This window comes from Acomys russatus, chromosome 1, assembly GCF_903995435.1.
Source record: "Acomys russatus chromosome 1, mAcoRus1.1, whole genome shotgun sequence".
Lineage (NCBI taxonomy): Eukaryota > Metazoa > Chordata > Mammalia > Rodentia > Muridae > Acomys > Acomys russatus.
The window spans coordinates 20,264,047-20,283,888 of record NC_067137.1 but is presented as its reverse complement, the minus strand read 5'-3'; the positions used below and the strand labels follow the sequence as shown (position 1 = coordinate 20,283,888).

General features: G+C 47.6%; 1 protein-coding gene across 1 annotated transcript in view; it reads right to left on the bottom strand.

Moving 5' to 3' along the window:
• The window catches only part of Capn13 (calpain 13), a 66,602-nt gene that overhangs the window by 25,923 nt on the left and 20,837 nt on the right, over positions 1 to 19,842 (bottom strand). Inside the window, exons 6-13 of the mRNA XM_051154518.1 lie at positions 19,585 to 19,759; positions 18,512 to 18,586; positions 14,528 to 14,613; positions 10,475 to 10,549; positions 8,522 to 8,667; positions 6,548 to 6,690; positions 3,733 to 3,741; positions 302 to 504 (exon numbers count right to left, since the gene is read on the bottom strand). Coding sequence (XP_051010475.1) covers positions 302 to 504; positions 3,733 to 3,741; positions 6,548 to 6,690; positions 8,522 to 8,667; positions 10,475 to 10,549; positions 14,528 to 14,613; positions 18,512 to 18,586; positions 19,585 to 19,759 — 912 coding nt within the window. The remainder of the gene's footprint in view (positions 1 to 301; positions 505 to 3,732; positions 3,742 to 6,547; positions 6,691 to 8,521; positions 8,668 to 10,474; positions 10,550 to 14,527; positions 14,614 to 18,511; positions 18,587 to 19,584; positions 19,760 to 19,842) is intronic.

Here is a 19,842-nt window from a genome sequence, read left to right as displayed (position 1 = left end):
CCTCACTGAAATTATTAACTTCTATTTACCTTCAGGGACCTGTACAAGTCTGAGAATCTTTTCCCAGTCCCTATGGCCAGGAGCAGTCCCTGCACATTGTCCTCGAATGTGGTTTTACATTGCTGTTGTGGTCAAGTTATTGGCTCATGGGCTTTCTCAGTCCCCATTGTAGTGACCATCTCAAGAGCAAAACTCATATTGTGCCCCTGGCACACCATGTGCTGCATATAATGCACAGAGCACTGCTCACAAAGGCACACTGAAGTAGACTTCGACACTCAGGACCCCAATGCTTCTGTACCTGTCCTTGTCTGGCATTTTGAGGAATATTCGGAGCAGGAACTCAACTTCTTTTCGGTGGGCTGAGGGAACTACTACATAGGTCCCAGGGCTTAGGTGAAAGGACTTAGTGAAGTTGCACTTGGATACATAGTCTATGCCCTGGGCAGCATTCCTAAATGGGGAGAAGAAGGTGGGCGGCAGTCTTTCCCGGAACTTCTGGAACTAGAAGAAACAAGATTGTTCTGAGAAAGTACTTTCTACACAAGAAACCTGACCACTAGGAGAGGCCACGGCCTGCTAGATCCTTCTCTGTTCACTGGAACGACATTTCAAGCGCCTCTTCCCGCCCCCACCTGCCACCAAAGGAGACAGTGCTGACTCAGATTCAAAATTAACAAACCAAACCAACCCCCAAACAATAGCATCTCATCTACCAGGTGTGTCTCACCTGTTGGCCATGCGCCATGTGTTCCAGGATAGCTATGGATGTGGCCCAACATATTTGTAGATGACAGAATCTTGTTGCCATGTCAAAAGGTTGGACATGGCAGATTCTAGATGCTACAGCATATGCACAAAAATTTGACAGGGAGTTTTATCTCCCTAATTTAATAGCATCCTGGGGTTCTGGTTTTCTCTCTTATTTTTGTGTGAACAAGACATGGGAATAGCGACATTGTTCCAGTGTTGAGTTTCTCCTAGGGCTCTCACTGCTATGTCTCCTCTAAACTTTTAATCACATGCTCTGGGCTGCCACAGGGCTGCAGGGTTGATTTTCTTCTCCCCCTCTCTTTCATCTCTCCAGCAAGAGCCCCAGGACTCCTTCTCATTGGAAAATAATGGGTCTCAATCATTTTCCTTTTATTTTAAATTTTCTTACAGATAAAACAATAAATATAATGCAATTCCTATTACCAGATGTCACATACATATTATATAGTAAAAACCCCTTACTAAACAAATTCTCTTACTGCATGTGAGCATGGCGATTCCATTTAGAATGGTTATACAGCATGAAACGGTTATTGATAGGCTCTGCCTTGGGGGAAGAATAGGAATGGGGTAGTTTCTATCAGGGCATAGCGATGAGGCTAGGCAGGGGATAGGCAACGTCCAAGTGTATAGCAGAGGCCAGGTTTTGCCCTTATGGGGTTGGGAGACCTGCTATACTTAGGTGCTTTTGACAGAAGCAATGAATGATGGGGCAAGTTCTTTTCCAAAAGAGCAGCTCTGCCCTCTGGCACTAGGGATAAATGTGTGTGCAGAGGTATGTGAGCGGCCTTCCTCTGGCCTTTCTTGCCTGTTGCTCCCCACTCCTCCTCATCACACATTTTGGGGCCCTGTGTCAGAGTAGACTTGCTCAGTGGCAGTGAGAAGTGTGACGCAGGAGTGAAAGGAGACCTAGTTCAGCGCACAGAGTGGCCTGCTTTGTGCAGATTCAGGGCCAGGTAGCTACACAGTTGGCCCTATTATTCTTGTGTGTGTGGGGGGGGGTGTTGGGGGGGGAGTTGTGTCCTTTTCTGGTTTAAGTCCCCACTGTGTTGTGTTCTCCAGCTCAGAGAACTGGAACTCTGGTCCATTCCATTCATTTGAGAGCTTCCCTGAGAGCCCTTCTAGGTGGTCTCCTACGGCTGGGGTACCAGGGTCCCAGGCAGATTCTAAGCCCTAGCTTTGGGGATGAGCCATGACTAAGGGACAGACCTCTGTGCTTCCAACTTTCTGCCTGAGTCTCCTTGCTCTTGGGAGTTGCTACCCTAGACACTGTCTGCTTCTTGGGGGCCTTGTAACAGCCTTGGGGTGGGGCGCTGTTACCATTTGCCGGCTATGGCTACATCCTGTCCCTCTCTCATACACTGCACCTTCCTCTTGGCAGCAGAGGAAGAGTTTACAGTCGTGGCAAGGGCTTTGTCTGTGAAGTCAGGCCCTCTGAACTCCACTGTCCCTTCCCATCCTTCCTTATAGCCTTCAGACTGTTTTTCTTTTTTAAAATCAATACTTGACCAGGCCATGTTACTGAATTTAAAACAGTTATCCATTTGCTTTTGAGAAAAGGTAGAAGATATGCCTTGAAGCCACATGATGCCTCTAAGCATCAGCTTGTGGTAGATTTGGGGACTGATTCAAGAATCCCAAGGTCCTCCCTAGATACGCCTAACCTATGCCCTCATCTTAAACGCACAGGAAGCAGCTGGACCAAGCTTTCCTACGAGGACCAAATGCTTCAGGATGCTTTCACAGTTTCAGCTACTCTTGGATGTTAAAGAGAAAGTCACTATGAGGTCCAGCCACATACCAAGATGACAAATCATATCCTAGTTTTGTTGACCTGTTCAGGGATGCAAGGCTGACTGCTGATTGAAGATGCAGCAAGAGTAAACTTGTAGACTTAGGGCATGTGGATAGGTTTAATAGTTCGAAGAAGTATAACAGTTTACCAAGGGACAGCATCAGAGGTGTGGGAAGCCAGTGAGCCATACCTGGGAGTCTACCTGTGGAAGAGACAAAAAGAGGCTTCATTCAGGAAGCCAGACACAAGAGAAAGACAACTGTCTCTCCCATCCTAGCTCAGGACCCATGCTATTTCTTGTGTGGCCAGCCTGTCTGGCACATGGGGTGTGTGTGTTGGGAATGCGGATAGATGCTTCATTTGTTGTGAAGAATTGCAGAAAAGGAAACCTATACTGTCGCAAGGAGCAGCAAAGAGAGGGAAACTGAAGAAGAAAGAAGATAGCTGAGAGGAGGCAGCATCCCCTTTATGTCAGAGCAAGATGTGGTTATTGTTCATAGCCAGGATGGTAATTCAGGAGGAACAGGGAGGACACTGATGTAATCTCAGTCAAGGGCAGATTTCCCAAAGTCAAGGACAGATACCTCAATATGGAGAGCACCAATAAGAAGACAACTTCTTTGATCTCTTTAAACAATTGTAAACATGGTAGGAGTTTGTTCTGTGGTTACTCCCTCCCCTTGTAAGGAATGTATGTGTCCCATTCTTTCTTTCTGGTGAAAGGAAGCCCCAAAGGACACAGTTTCATCCTTATACCCCTCTGCAAGCTTCAGAGTCTATCTGATGTGGTACGCAGGCTATTCATCACAGTTCTTTGAACAGATGTTCCTGTCCTACTCCATGTGTGTGGAAATGGAGGCGAGGTAGGCAAGAAATAGAGCAGGGAACAGGGCAAGCTGTGTTGCTTCCTTTGCAACTAAGCCCACTCCCCACCAAGCACAGCTCTTCCCAGTTAGCCTGGGTTCAGATCCTGTGTACCATGAGCTGGGGTTCTACACAGCTGACGAACCACTTGATGGGTGTGATCAGACATTTTAGCCATGGCTACTGGGAGTGAGGCGTTAAACCCAGGCCTGTGGGAGCACCTTCAGGGAATGACGATGGAATAACATGAACTCTTGTCCCTTTTCTCGGTCCTGGCTTTTTCCTGCCTGGTTACACACTAGTGGTATCTGGTTGATGTAAGACAAAACTGTGAACCAAGAGTGGCAGGGGAGTCACAGGCTCACACTAAGCTTGGAGCCTCATTTCAGCTGTATCAGCATTATAATAATAACCATCCAGCCCTAGGGACTCCCATAAGCCTGAATGCTGGCGAACTCATTGTTTATTTCTGGCCGGAATACAAAAACAGCCAAAGCGTCTTTTTTATTTTTTAAAGATTAAAAAGATTGCTTGTTTATATGAGTGTTTGCCAGCACATGTGGGCATGCACCAAGTGCATGCTCAGTGCCCAAGAAGGAAGAATGTGTTGAAAACCCTGGAACTAAAGTTACAGACAGTTGTAAGCTACTATGTGAGTACTAGCAACTCATCCTGGGTCCTCTAAACTCTTAACCACTGAGCAATCTTGCCAGTGCCCAAGCATCTTATGATGAGATCTAGACTGGTCATTGGCATCTCATTCAAGGACCAATGAGATCTCAGGAAGCCCAAGGAAACCTCCGGTCTGAGTGCACTTTTGGTAAGTGGCAGCTGAGAAATAATGCATCTCTATACAAAGGAAAGGGGAGCTTAGAGAAATGTTAAAAATAGAGTTGAACACAAGCTCAATATAACTCCTGAACCATAAGCATGTTTGTCCATTGCCTGTGGTGGGGTCATCTAGAAAATAAAGCCCAAAAGGTAGGTGGGAGCTGCACAAGATGGCTCCACAGTTAGACATGACCCTACAGACTGGCCTATGCGGCTACTTCTGGACCCAAAGACTTGGTGTAAACAATGCTTGCTTGTTCCTACTTCTTTTGTTTATTTAGTAGTAGAGTGTGGGCACAATACACAACCAGGGACGTGTGTATGGTGAAGTGCTGGGATGGAGGCAAAAGGGACACTGAGGTGGAAACACTTAGGTCACAAATCCAAGTCCTGGGGATGGGCTATTGGGCTTCTTTCACTACTGCAATGGAAGCCTGCGTGCTTCCTCCCACCAAAGTGGAGGCAGATGCCAAATGGCAGTTTAAATAACAACTGTCTGTTATCGTATCCTTAGAAGATGTCCCTTGATAGTCCTGGCAGACCTGAGACAACTTAAAAGTCCTGTGTTGAGTCCCAACAATCTCTTTTGTATGAGCTTTGGCTCTTGAATAATTAAGCAAAAAGAGGTAGGAATAGGTAAGGGTCTTGAGCTATGTTAGGAAAGTAGAACCTAATAGCCACCCCCTGCCCCCTTTCAGAGCCAGGGTCCTTGCTTCTGTTGTAAGTGTGTAAGGCCTGGGCCTGGCCTACATCAAACTCCGCAGATGTTGGAAAGATGATGAGATGATGGAAAGATGATTTTTTTTTTAAGCTTTGGATTTCCTATCCATAAAAGTGGGTATATCCATAGTTTTGAGACACTAAATGAGTGCTTGTGACTCTGCAGTGCCACATCCATGAAGCCTTGTCACCAGCAAGAGCCCCAGCTGGAAGCAGGACAGATCTCCATGAGCAGAGGCCATAAATGGACTGAGAACCTCATCTTTGAAAGTTGCTTTGCTTCTGAGCAACCAAAGTTGTTCAGGGACAGTAAGCCCATCTCTAGCTTAGTGTGTCAACAGAGGTCTGAGCTCTATGACAGGTGTGTCTGATGGCAGGCTTGAGGGGTGTCTGATGCCGGGTCTCAGCTTCACCATTAACTCTGGCATGACATTTCATGTCTCTGTGCACTAATCTCGTCAACTCCCATGTGAGAAGATGGGACTATTTATCTCACAGGACGTCATGGCTTTATTTGTGCAATGAGGCTATGAGATCGATGACCTGAGAGTCACTCACTCTACCCTTGGGATGTGTTGAATTTTGGGGGAAAAGATAGAGCAGAGCTATTAGATTTTCTTTGTAACTTTTTTTCTTTTAAATTGTGTTTTCTAAAAGTGAGTTCCTTAGTTAACTGTCGCATGGTGTGTCTGTGTGCTGGCATTAGGGAGAGTGAGGGAGCAGGTTGGGAGTGTGGTAGAGAAGAGAGTCTGCGCTGAAGAAAAAACTTGGTTTGGGATGAGCATCTGAATTACATGACAACCACTGAGCTGTGTCTGGGCTTTGGTCTAGAGTAGAAACACTAAATGTAAGAGGAAAAAGGATTCACCTATTGGATTTAAGAGTATGTACATTGTGTGTGTGTGTGTGTGTGTTAAGCTCTTTGAATTTTAACCAATGAATGTCAAAAACAACATAAGTAGGCAGCCTCTGAGGAACTCATTAAAAATACAGACTGTTAGACTTTGCATGTAAGATTCTCTGGCGCAGGGGCTCCGGGGCTGGCCCAAGAATCTGCACAATTATGGAAGCTGGTCTTAGACTTGAGGGCTTTTTGAGATACAGGTATTAGACGTGGGGCATACCTGGAACAGCTGTACCACACAAGCGGCACAGGTGAGGGGGAGAGGCCATTAAAACATGGTCAAGGGATGGAGGGACGGCTCAGGGGAGAGAACAAATGCTGCTCTTGTTCTGCTCGCACCCCAGCACAGTGCAGCTCACAGCTGCCTGGAACTGGAGCTTTAGAGGGACCCAGGCCTCCTCTAGACTCTATGGGCACCTGTACTTACACATAAACATACCCCCCTCACATGTACATAATTAAGAACAGCAATGTTTAAAAATAGTCAAATGTAATTCCCCCTTAGTTTTTTTTTTTTTTTTTTTTTTTTAAACCTTAGAGCTGGATATATGGATGCCTTTGAGCTTTTATTACTAAGTCTTCAAGTCTGGCCAGTGTCTCTACCTAGCCCAGCGTGTACACAGTATCTACAAAGAACAAGATCCAAACAGATTGCTTACCTTGAACACCTGGAACTGCAGTGGAAATATCTCCTCTTCCATCTTCAAGCCTTGTGACATGATGGTAAAGGCCACAACGACATTGTTGCCACCAGTGGGCTCTTGAACATCAAAGAGGTACTGAGCATCTCCCCTGCATCCCCCTGGAAGAGAAAACAGCCATTACTGGGGCTCAGAAGCACCCCTAGAGCTCCCAGTACAGCACTTTGTGGGGTTGGGGTTCAACGGATGGAATGCTAAGGCCCAGGCCTGACGCAGCCACAGGCAGTAGTTGTGAAACAAGTTCTTTATATTCCAAGCCTTGATTGACTCCTCTTAAAAACAGAGAAGGGAACACTGTGAAGTCAGTCCTATCACTCTGAGTGCGCGCACATGTTCATGCATGTTTGTAGAGGCCAGAGGCCAACCTCAAGTTTCATGCCTCATGCTCTGCCCAATGTTTTGTTCTGTTCCATTCTGTTCTGTGAGACAGGGTCTCTCACCAGCCTAGGACTTGCCAGCAGGCTGGGCTGGCTGGCTAGTAAGCCCCAGGACTCTATCTGTCATCACCTCCCCCCAGCACTGGGTTTGCAAGAGCCCACCACCGTGGCCAGCTCTAAGGGCTGTTTATAAGTAATATGACAGAATCTCCAAGTATGCGTGAACTTATTGTACTGGCAGTAGCGATAACCATAGGGCCTGGGATGACATGCATCACCAAGCGCCAGTGAAGACGGTAGAAAATAGGTGGGGGTGGTCATCTACAGTACTCTTAGACCCGAGCACTTATACAAGCCAGAGCAAGAGAGCGCACATGGAGCAGTGCAGGGGAGCCAGGATATAGATGAGGGGATATTCTTCAGAAGGCATGGGTCATGGCTGATGAGCTCTGAAAGGTGAGTAGGGAGCCGTGGACGGCGATCATGGTCACGGCCTTCCTATGAGTACTGAATAAGATGGTGATTAAAATGCACTTAGCAGCATATAGCAGGTACTCAATTGATTATTTCCTTCCTTCGCTTTATTGTAATAAGGTGTGCCTATAAGTGGCCTTGCTGTGTAAGCCGAGTTCTTTCACTGATGTGTATTACATCTAAGGAAAGGGCTTTCATGGTGTAGTCAGGCTGGCACTGCTTGGGGAGATGAAGAAGTAAGAGTGAGTCAGCAGTTCCATTTAGTCTGCCCTTGGCCTCCTTGGTGATGAGGCTCTCTGAGTAGCAGAGCGATCACAAGAGCCCGGGGATCAAAAAGGAGCCCACCTTAAGGTCTGGGGTCATTCAAGGAACCCTTTCCTGACAGGCAGGTGTAAGCACACGTTTTCTCACACAGATATGTTTGCAGCCACTTTAATGGAGGATGTGCTAGCTCACTTGGACTCTCTCTGTCAGGAAGCAGGTTTAGTCACCAGTGTCACAAACAGGGAACAGGATGGATAGTGAGGGGTCATGGTGGAGGTGCCTACCAACACTACCTCATGAGCAGGGCAGGACTATTCACCCTGTGTCTGGGTGGTGATTTGCAGCTTCAAGGGGGGTAAGCATGGATTATTATTTATGCTGCCTACACATGGGGCAGCTGCAGACAGGGAAAACAGTGATAGACCCAGACACAAAGCTAGTGTGTGGAAATGACGATGGCTTAATGAGGCTTTGACTTCCTTTCCCTTGCTCTGTCTACAGCCTTTCCTCCTGTCTCGGATGTTTATTGGAGAGCAGGGAGCCAGCTCTCCACATGAGACATGAGTAGAGCTGAGTGGCAGGACTTGTAGGATGCTGGACTGGTGATTAACCTGCCCATCCCCCCATCTCCACCCCTACCCTTCACCCCTGCCAGCAACCATCGTGCTTGTGCCTGGACAAAGGGTAGTTGCCCCTTGAAGCTAACTCCTTTGCTTTCTTCATCAGGCTGGTCATCTAACCAGACACAAGGGCCAGAGAAAAGTTAGAGTTAGGGCAGAACTAGGGCTGCCAGCTGCTGGCCTAGCAGAATGTCCACCTGCTGTGTTTCCCGAGACCACTTGGTTCTTAAACATCAGTTGGCACCATCTTTCATTGGGTGTGACTCCGTGGTCCAGGGTGATCGGGATCTGGTTACATATAAACAGGCATGAGAAGTTCTCTTGGAAATCTTGACATGACATCCTGTAGGAAACAGACACAAGCCAAGTCACTTCTGCCTGTGTCCCCAGCTTCCCACCGCTTCACTGTGCCTCTCCAGTCAGAGGAAGTACCCATGTGTTGATTTACCATAGGTCTACCCAAAGACCAAAGTCTGTCACACTCAGTGTCGTGCCTTCCTACCCTCAAACTCTCCTCCCATGCTTGAGAGGACAGTGGTAGAGACAAATTTGAGTATTGTGTGTCGCCTGGCAAAACTATTTCCCTACACCATTAATCCAATTGAGTCCTTTTGGGGCAGTGGGAACAGAGGCCAGGTGTTCTCTGTTCTCGCTTCTCCGCACTGTCATCAGTCTAGCCTTTGCTCATTGCAAATTCATTGCTGATGTCTTTAAGAAAACACACAGACACCACAATGAAAACTTGGCCTTGTGCTAGCATTAAAATAGAGATATTGAGGAAGATTTGTCCTTCTAATTGACACTTGTCTCTCTGATTCTGAGTACCTTAGATGCAGGCTTTTTAAAAAAAAGATTTGTTTATTTATTGTATATGAGTGCTTTATCCTCAGAAGAGGGCATCAGATCACATTAAAGATGGTTTTGAGCCACCATGTGGTTGCTGGGAATTGAACTCAGGACCTCTGGAAGAGCAGGCAGCACTCTTAACCACTGAGCCGTCTCTCCAGCCCCAGATGCAGGCTTTCTTTCACTCTTTCACACATGCTAAATTTCTTCTTTTTTAGGTACTTAAATTTCTTTTCATACAGTATATTTGACTATGTTCTTATTCTTCCTCCAACTCCTCCCCACCGCCCTACTGACCCAACATGTCCTTCCTTTTTCTCACACAAAAGATAAATAAAACAAAAAGTGAAAAATCAAAACAGACAACTAAAAACAAACAAACAAACAAACAAACAAAAACAAAACAAAAAACATGCCCCCAAATGGAATTTTGTTTTATGTTGGTCACCTGCACTGGGATATGACCGATACACCCAGGGGCTTGCCATTGGAAAAAAGAAATATTCCCCTTCTTAGCATTAATTCTAAAAGGCTTCTTGGTTAAGGGAGGGACACTGTGTCCACCTGCCCTTCTCAATGCTGGAATCTTGTCTTGGTTGAGCCTGTGCAGGTCCTGTGTGTCCATGCTTTCTTACGTCCATTTCCTTTCTCCTCTTCTCCAGGGAGCATCTGAGGTCCCAGCCACACTTATTCTACAGACCTGTCCTGCTGTTTTTCTTCCTTTTCATTCACACGCTAAATCTCACTAAAATATGTCACTAAGTAAACTAGAGGACCCTCTGAGAAATGCCCATCTTCTCTAAGATGTGCACGTCAGGCACAGCATGTGTTTTCGGGTCACTGAGGACAGTGACACCCCACCCCGGGCCGGGCTGGTAGATTCACTTGCAGTTATTCTTTTGGAGAGTTTTGCCAAAGCAAACTGGAGCTGCTGAGTCCTAACATGATGGGAGATGGGGTGACAATTGTGCCTCCAAACTCAAACCCCTTACCATCAAAATGAGCAAGTGCCCCTTACCATCAAAATGAGCAAGTGCCCCTTACCATCAAAATGAGCAAGTGCCCCTTACCATCAAAATGTCCAGGAGAGCCTAGAGTCTCCTCTCCAAGCTATCCTTCACAGCAAGAACAGGGGACATGACACCTGTCACTCAAAGCTTTTGTGCCTTGGTGAAGAATGGAGGTTCCCTTGAAGAGGGTCTTTGCAATACTAATTTCCATCCTTATGGAAGTTTAAGGGAAACAACTATGATGGAGGGCTTGGGGAAGAAATACTTCAGACATTTTTAAAGAAGGGTAAATACCAAAACTCGCCATCCTCCTTGTTCTCATACAGCTGGCTTTTCCGTGGGTCGTGGGTTTGCTCCCACTCCTGGGACCTGAATGTGGAGAGAAAGACCATGAGATCTCCACAACACAACAAGACGTCCACCGTGACCTCAAATCACCTGTCCGCTTTTGTTACAATCTAGATATTACGCATCAATCCCATCTTTCCTTCAGGATCTGGCTTTCTCTACTCAATATGATATACTCAAGTTCTGCCCAATTTTCCTGCTAAGAGCATAATTTTGCTCTTCTTTAAGGATGAATAAAAGTCATATATATCACATACAATCACTCATATATATGTAAAGAAATGTATGTATATATGTATATGTATATATGTTCATAGGTGCCTAGGCTGATCTGATAAATTAACAATGGAAAAAGGAGGGAGGGCATGCGAAGGTATAAAGTGGGGAAATGATTGAAATGCATCTCTTACATGTATAAAGATGTGATGATTTGTATAATTAATGTACACTAATAAAAACTACCTAGTATCTTCAACTATCTTCATCTTTGGCTTCCTCCTATTTCCAAGCTTGAACACAAGACCTTTTTTTGCCATCTACCTGTTGACAGTCACCAAATAGCATTCACTTACTGACTCTACCTCCTAGGCGACCCTCACAGATGCCCTGGTCCCACACTTCCTTCTGTCTCCTTAGTTCAGCCCACCCTCTCCTCCCCCACAGATATGTGGTTTTTCCCCCAACATAGTTCTGCCCACTTTCCTCCCCATCCTCCACACTGCCACCAAGATGCGCACTCCAAAACAGGAGCTTGAGCATGTTACTTCCCTGCTTAAAGCATGTTGGTCGCATCCAATTATTCCCAGGGTAAGAAAACCTCTCCAGGTTGAACTGAACTGCTCCTGCCCCACCCCCACCTTTGAGCTTCCCATTCCAGCAATCATGAATATCTTCATTTCCTTAAAGAGAGCTCCCCCCTGTAACACACACACACACACACACACACACACACACACACACACACACACACACGCCACCATGATGCTTCTCTTGGTGCTGACCTGGTACCTCTCTCATCTTTCTGCTAAAGGATACTCTGTATGAGACACCTGGCTAATGCTCACCTTCTCCATATAGACAGACAGCCCTTCCTTTGCGCTCCCATAGATTTAGTGCTCTGTGTAGCAAGTGCTCCATTGTTTTTTATTTCTTTCTCTTTTTAGACTCTAGGAGCCCAGAGAGCAGTGGCCTTGCTTTCAAGGATACTATCACAGGCATCTAACAGATACCAAGGCACATACTCCATGCAGTGATTTCTCTCTCTTTTTCTTAGTTACTACTATAGAGATGATGTGTTCCAGGAGCAAGTTCTGGGAACCGAGACCCTTCTAGGCAAAAGGAACAGCTGTTCCTCCTTCAAAGTGGAAGCAAGCTCCACAGGCTATAGGCCCCAGAGGCACAAAAGTTTAATGAGATCTTTCCCATAGAGGAGCCTGCATCAAGAGCTCGGGTCACCTCTGTGTCAGGACAGAAAGGCAGAGACCACCACCCAGACTTCCGGCTGCTGGCTGAGGCAGTCAAATGTGTTATTGTAAAATGGCAATTTTATAATTAAGCGATAATTACATTTTCTGCAGCATGTAAGGGAAAATAAATGTAGTGTAAATCAATAAGCTATTGATTCATGCAAGTTTGCCTTTAAGTGTGTGCGACTGAAATTTCAATTATGGCTGAGATTAGACCATCCGGCTCTCGCCATCCGTCTCCATTCCTAAGGAGTAGGGGAGAAATTGACCACCTGCATGGAGACAGTGATTATGCAGTTCCCACCGCTTCCTTCCAGGCTGGTTCTGGTGAGAGGGGGCTGAGCCTCTGCACTCAGCCAAGGGACATGATCCTACAGGGATCCTGCCCAGGCCTGTGTTTAGAGGCTTCATTCATGCTCATGTCTGCAGGACATGAATCCAGGCTCCAGGACCATTTTCACCATCCCTTCTTCCTCTGCTGCAGCCCAGCAGTTTCCTGGCTAGCGAGAGGGGCCCTACCCAGTGTCCTTGCCACAAGGACAACTCGCATTCATTGCCATCTGCCATGCTTTCCCTGAATATACCACTCATAGAACATTCTCTTTCTCTGAGCTCTGATGTCCCTTGTGGCCTTCGCTGGTTGTGGAAGACACAAGGGAAACATTAACCATTTTGAGTTTACCACCTCTGCTCACCCGAGGGAACCTGTTGTCAATGGTCTGACTTGTTCTATTTCTACCAGCCAATCAAATGTATCCACTGGGCCCACATTCAGCAGTTTGGGGCGCTAGGCGTGGAGAACTGGGGGAAGCCAGAGGTTACTCAAATCTACTTTGGAAAGAGTAAAGGATAATCCTATTGGCATAAGTGTGTAATCTTGGCTACTCCAGAGGTTGAGGCAAAAGGGTGGCATGTTCAGGGCCAGCTTGGGCTAGCGAGTGAATCCAGCCTAGCCTGAGCAATAGAACAAGACCCTGTCTGGAACAGATAATAAAGAGTGCCGAGAGGGGTAGTGAAGTGATTAAGGGCTTGCCAGGCATGCAGGAGCCCTGTGTTTAATCACCGGGATGGAAGAAAGAAGAAAAAGATAATTTTAAGAACAGAGGCAAGAGAAAGGAAGACAGGAATGGAGGCGTTGTACAGGCTGGGTAGGCGCATGCGTGGTGCCTTCCCGGCGTCACTTCTGTTCATTCCTCAGCGAACAACATAGAGGTTCCAGCCAGGCTTACTCTACAAACCCGATGGTTCTCTTCCTTCTCCTCCCCTCCCCTCTCTCTCTTCCTTCCTTTCACCTCCTTTCTCCCTCATCTTCTGTCATACCATCATCTCACATTATTTGCTGAGTGCCCATGAGGCCAGGCACACGCCAGCTTGAGGGCCCACGCTGCATCAAGAGGTCTTGCCTCAGCTTGTCCCAGGGAGTCCAGCTGGGGCGCAGGCAGCTGGTCCAGCAGCAGCCTGTCAGCATGTGCCTTCCAGAGCTCACTGAGTGCACACCGCATTGATTTTCACTATGCGTTGGGTGCCGCTCTGTCTGTCTGACACATTGCGTTTCCTTTTCCGATCAGGCTCCCACCCCTCCCACCCCCCTGCTGGCAGTGAGGCTGTAGCCCCTGGGCTACGATGCTTTTTAGGCATCTGCACGGATCCTGAGCGGAATGCAACAGGCCCAGCCCTGCCGGCCACCAAAGAGAAGCAAATAAGGCATAGCTGTCCTCCTGGCCTTCTCTCTGTTGTTCACCAAGGCCCTGGGGACTGGAGTGGGAGGGACAGAGCTTAATGAAGGGGACAAAAGAAAGATAAATATTGGATGTTCACTCTCATGTGTGGAAACTAGATATTTAATTGTTCATAGAACGCAGTCGGGCATCAGAGGGTCAGGCCACGGCAGCTGAAAATGACCATGCCAGCATCTGGGAGAAGTGACTGACTTGCTCATCAGGTTGTTGGAGGCCTAGCTACTGAGCAGCCCCCACCATAAGCAAGGAAGCTGGCAGGCACATAGATAGGTACACCGAGTCCCGGTCAGGTGTCATGGTGGAACATAGGTGTCTAGTCAGTAAAAAAGATCTCCTGGATCATCGTCTCAGCTCCACCTGGCATGACGCCCGCTCGATGCTGATTCTGTGCCATCATCAGCACCTGAATCCAAGGAAGCCCTTTCAGGAAAGATGTCTCTATTCTCCAGATATCTTTTCCCAAGGGAAGCTGGGCTTCCACCCTGCCTCTCACACTCTTCTCTAGTGTTGGGTACGTGAGGTCACAAAGACCTTCAGGAGACAGGCATCAGGGTTTACCAGCTGGGTACATACCACACGGCACCTACCTAGCCCAGTGCACATTCTGTGCCATGCACATAATAGGTGTCTAATAGATGCCTGGGAAAATGTTATCCTGGCAGTATAAGTGCACCCATAGCCATACCCACTGAGGAACTGGCTAGGCCTACAGTGAGGACTGCAGTAGGCTAGCCAGACCCTGTCCAGGTTCTCAGTGAATAGTCTCTGCCTGCCCATGAGCCCAGCCCCCATACCCATCTCTCCAGCGCCCGGTCCACTCTGTGTTGCCCCAGGGGTTCCAAAGGCGGATGATTTCTTCCCTGCCCCTCTGGTACTGAATCTGTAAGGAAGAACAGAAAAAAGCAACCGTCAGGGCTCTCTGGCAAGAACTCGGCGGTGAGCTGAAGTATGAATGCAGCTGCTTTTACCTCCCAGGACTAATTTAACTCCTGACCTCATTTGGCTGCAGCCAGGAGAAAAATGAAAAGAAGAAAAAAAATCAATGTCTCTCTTGCCGCCTGTGTGCGGCTGGAATGAGAGAGGGAGAAAGAAAAGGGGGGCAGAAGATGAAAATGACCCTTGTTTTGCTCAGCCCCAGCAGGTGCAGGGGTAGCTCCATCATATTGGGTGCTGTCTCCTGGAGCTGAGTGAACTCAGGTTTGACTGTAGATACGTAGCACGGGCTGCTGCATTTGGTTATAGGAGAGATAGCTTTGTGGTCTCCTGCCTCTTCTAAAATCCATCACCCAGAAGGCATCTCCATCCCATGGGTACAGCCTACAACCCTGCCAGCACCACCAGGGGGCTGCAGTGCGGCCGGCCGTTGTTGTGAGTGAGGAGTCTTACACGAGGAAGACAGAGACATCCATGGGGCTGGAATAGCCAAGGCTAGCCCCCTTTGTTGCACAGCTTACCCCTGAGCAGACGCCTCAGTCTATGAGAAGGTGGCCTCTAATAGCCTGAACCTGCTTTCTCCTTCATCCCTACCTACCTCCAACACACAGGGTATCTATCACCTGTGCTCTTGTGTCTGAGCATGGGCTATGGGGGTGTCAGAACAAACAGCAGTAAAGCATCCATCTCACACTTCTGGGAGCCAGGAGCCCTCAGCCTGGGGAGGGAGACTGAAGCTCGATTGAGTTGTAGCTGGCCTATTGATCCATGCTAATGTTAAGGAGATGGAAGATCTAAGGAAGGAGGGAGCTGCCCAACAACTCCATGGCCGAGGCGGTAGAGAAACTGAGCAGAAGATCCCCGCACAAGGAGAGACTGTGCAGACACCCCAGCTAACTTACGCTCAGTCCTCGGGGGTGGTTATTTCTACAGTCCTTGTCTTGCAGAGGAAGAAACAGAATCAGAGCAGAAGCAACTTTTGCAAGACCACTGAGTAAGCAAGTGGCAGGCAGAGGAGAATTCCCACCCTGGCTGCGGTCAGGTTCTAAATTTTTGGACTTAGATATAGATAAAGACTTCTTGGCTGTGGCTGTGCCCTTGAGTCACCATGCTTCGGCCCACGTGATCATGGACAGGTGCTGCTCTGAGGGAGCAGCATGGCACAGAGCCAGAACCTTGGCTTGAAAATGGTCTTTTTGTTGTTGTTGTTTCTTTCCAGGTCTGCCCCATCTCTTACCAGGATGCACTGGAAGGTTTGCACTTCCTCTAGAGGACAGAGAGGCTCCTGGCACAAAGCCAGGCTCTCATCATCTCTGACATACCGCAAGCCCATCCTCAGGCATCTGCACTTGCTGCTTCCCAGGAAGCAGGGGTATAAAAAGTGGTCAACTGGTGAGCCGCAGAGCTTAATGATTCCCCCCTTGGTGCCCAGTGGAGTCAGGGGCTCAGCTGGGCACAGGGAGGAGAGCTAGCTTATGATTCAGAGGACTTAAAGCAGGGCTAAATGAGGCATGCAGATAAACACTCACCCCTTGGCCCAGGGGAGTTGCCATCAGACCTAGGTGCATAATAAAAAAAAATGCCAATTTCATTTATCTTCCTGTCTGTGTCCTGCCTAGAGGGAGGATGAGCAGATTAAAAAGCATATGACATTTACAGGCTGGTTTAATCTTAGCACTTGTGGCTCAGAGTTATAGCTGTCTCGCTCCCGATGGGGCGGGAGATTGTATCTAACAAACTTGAATCCCTGAGCCCCTGTGTCCTTTATGACCCTGCCCAATTGGTAGCTAAGTAGGTGGTGGCCAAGGGTGCTGAGGTCATGGCATCACTTCTCTGACTGTCCTCTTGACTTTGGTCAGCCTTCTCAGCAAAGGTCTCATGGGACAAGAGGTAGCCCAGGTTTTATCTACTCTGGATAGCAGCTCCAGAGATGTATTTTCTTTAATGAATACTAGCTCCATTGACTAGTAATAGCACTACACCAGAAACTGTGGTTTCATTATTAATGGTTGACTAAAACCAAGTAGCACTGATTGCAGGTGCTCTCAGAGCCTTTAGACTGTTCATGTACACCCATTTGCAGGAGGCAGAAATGGTGAGACACCTTCTCCAAATGACAGGGCATCTCCCAAAGGGATATTCTGTGACACCTGCTCAGAAAAGGAGGGCAGGATTGTACAGGTCACCTGGTCTTGATCACCTGTTATCCCAGGTCAGGTGCTCTGTTCAGACCACATGCTCATCCCACGCTCATTGCAGACATCACTAACTGATCACAGCTCTCTTTCTCCAGGTCTGTAAGCAATATCAAAGTCTTGTCAACATAGAAACCCAGCCAGCACGGCCATGTGATCACAGTTGCCACATGAGATATAATCTATTTGTAACCCTGAGCTGTGTCCACATTTGAGATAGTTGGGTTATAGGAAATGGAGTGTCTACCCCTGACCAGTGTCATGACAGTCTTGACTGTCCCTGTTGACAATTCATGTAGGAGGTTGAGAGAGTAGGGCAGAGAGTCTGTCTCTTATGGCACAGAAGTCATGCTTGACCTCAAGAGTAATGGGAAATACAGTGACAGGGAACACTTCAGAAACCCTTGGGAGGTCAGGAAATGTCACTACACGGGTGTTTGATGACTACAGATGCAAACTGGGGAGGCCAGGTGCCAGGCAACTATCTCATAGGTCACCATCTCTGTGACCTTCAGAAATACACACACACACACACACACACACACACACACACACACACACACACACACACACTAATTCACTCATTTGTAGTCAGTTCTCCTAGAGATCTCCTGCCTAATCATGGAGTCCACTTGCACTTGAGCAGATAGCAACAGCCAGGTAATGCATTTCCTAGTCATTTGGGGGTTACTGGTATGGCTCGGGGATTAAATGCAAACTAATGTGCTCTGTGTGTGTAGGGAGGTAGAAGTTGTTTCTCATTCTTGTCCACTATGGAGAATAAAGAATGGCCTCTGGCATCTTTCTTTTCTCAAGCTACAAGACAAGGGTATAGCATATGTCTTGAACTCACAGGTAGAATCCTCTGCTCTGGATGTCAGAGTCACCCACTATTATGGTTTGAAGGAGAATGGTCTGTGTAGGTTCATATATTTGAATAATTGGTCCCCATTAGTGGAACTGTTTGGGAAGGATTTGGAGGTGTGGCCTTGTTGGAGGAGGTGTGTCACTGGGGGTGGGGTTTGACATTTCAAAAGACTACACCAGACCTAGTCCCCCACCCACTATCAGGATGTAAAGCTCAGCTACTGTTCTAGCACACGCCTGTCTGCTTCTCATGATGATGGTCATGTCCGAACCCTCTAAAACTAAGCCAGGCCCAGTTAAATGCTTTCTTTTATAAGAGTTGCCTTGGCCAGGGTGTCTCTTCATAGCAATGGAACTGTTACTAAGACACCCACTGACCCAGGATCACCTGCTTACCTGAGAGAGAACTAAATGCTATCTTGTGTAAGCACCTGTAGTTTAGAGGGCCTTCACTCTATCAGTTTAGTCTGTGTGTCACAAATGAAATGAGTTTCAGGGTAAAGTGGTCCCCCGTGTCAATTGGGGATTATGATTCTTTCTATTTGTTTTTGGAGTTGGTCCCACCTCTGTGATCACTTCACAGACAGCAAAGGCAGAGGGGGGAGGAGAACCCTTGGTACCATAGCTTTGGAGAAGGAACTGCGACTGTTGGAGGTGGAAGCTATGGGAGGGTGAGAGAAAGAGCTATTCTTGTCAGCTACTGTGCTTGCTGCAGGCATCTGATGCTGGATCCGTTGTAGAAAACCTCAGGGGACAGATGCCAGGCCAGCTGGTGAGACTCACCTGCTCAGCTCCAGTCACTGTGTAGGCATGCTGGCTCACCAGTCCATTCTCCATCACCTGTGCCTCATCTGTCAGCTGCAGAAGGGAAGAGCAGACCAAGTTCTTTGAATACGTGAAAAAATAATACATTCAGATACCAGCTGAGCTGGTGAGCCACCACCCAACAGCAAAGAAGTATGTGTGTGTGTGTGTGTATGCATAAGTATGAGAGGGTATATATGAGTGTGTGTGAATGTGTATTTGTGAGGGTATGTGCGTGTGAGTGTGTGTGAGTGTGTGTATGAGTATGTATGTGTGAGGGTGTATATGAGTGTGTGTTAGTGTGTGTGTGTGAATGTGTGAGAAAGCACATATGTGTGTGTGTGTGTGTGAGTATATGTGTGAGCCTGAGTGTAACCCTTCCTAAGAGTTAGAAGAGGAGGCTACTGTCTCGTGCCCAGGAGCTGCCTACCCTACTGACTATGAAACTCACAGTGCTCTGAGGGCACGGGCTGTTTGCTTCACTGACCATTTGTCACGAGCATGGCATAGCACAACACAGGTCAGCAGGGTCTCCCACCCTCTCCATCATCCCTGTACAAGGAGAAGTGTGACTTGGCCATTGTTCAAGAGTACAGAAGTGTCATGCAGACAGGGAGCCAGATGTTTTAGAATAGATTCAAATAATTCAGATGCTATGCAACCTATGAGACCCGCTATGCCTATGACTAGTGAGGTCAGGGTCCTTTATAAATATAAAGAAAATACAATTGAGCTACTAGTAGCTATGGTCGCGTTTTCCAACACTTGGCAATCCTGCTCACCCTAGCCCAGATGCTGCTCCTGGTCAGGAGGAAGCAATATGCGAGGATGTGGTGATCGGCTGCATTAAATTTTGCACAGCTCCCCATAGCTGTGTGACTCTGAAACTTCACTTAGTCTCTCTGAGCTCATCTCTTCTTCTGTGCTATGAGTTCAGAATCCCTATCTCAGAGGGAAGATACAGATCGAAACTCCCTAGCTAAGAACTCGGAATGGACACCCCCAGGTGAGAAAAGTTTGCTGGGTACCAAGGAAGCCCACCATCTACTCACCCCCTTCGGGGTGGCACAGGCCACCATTGAGCCTGCCTTGACTGCGGTCTTCACTGCCATCAGTAGATCAGAAGGGGAGGAGTGCAGGTTGATGATGGTGACCACGCCTCCTGTGAGGTCCACCAGGGCATCAGGAAGGTAGCCATAGTGTATTTGGGAATAGGAGCCAAGCAACCTAGGAGGGGGAGGCCAGGTTATCCCTGGAGCAGGAGACTGTGTATCAACCATGTGCCTGTTCCCTAAGTGAGGGACTTCTCC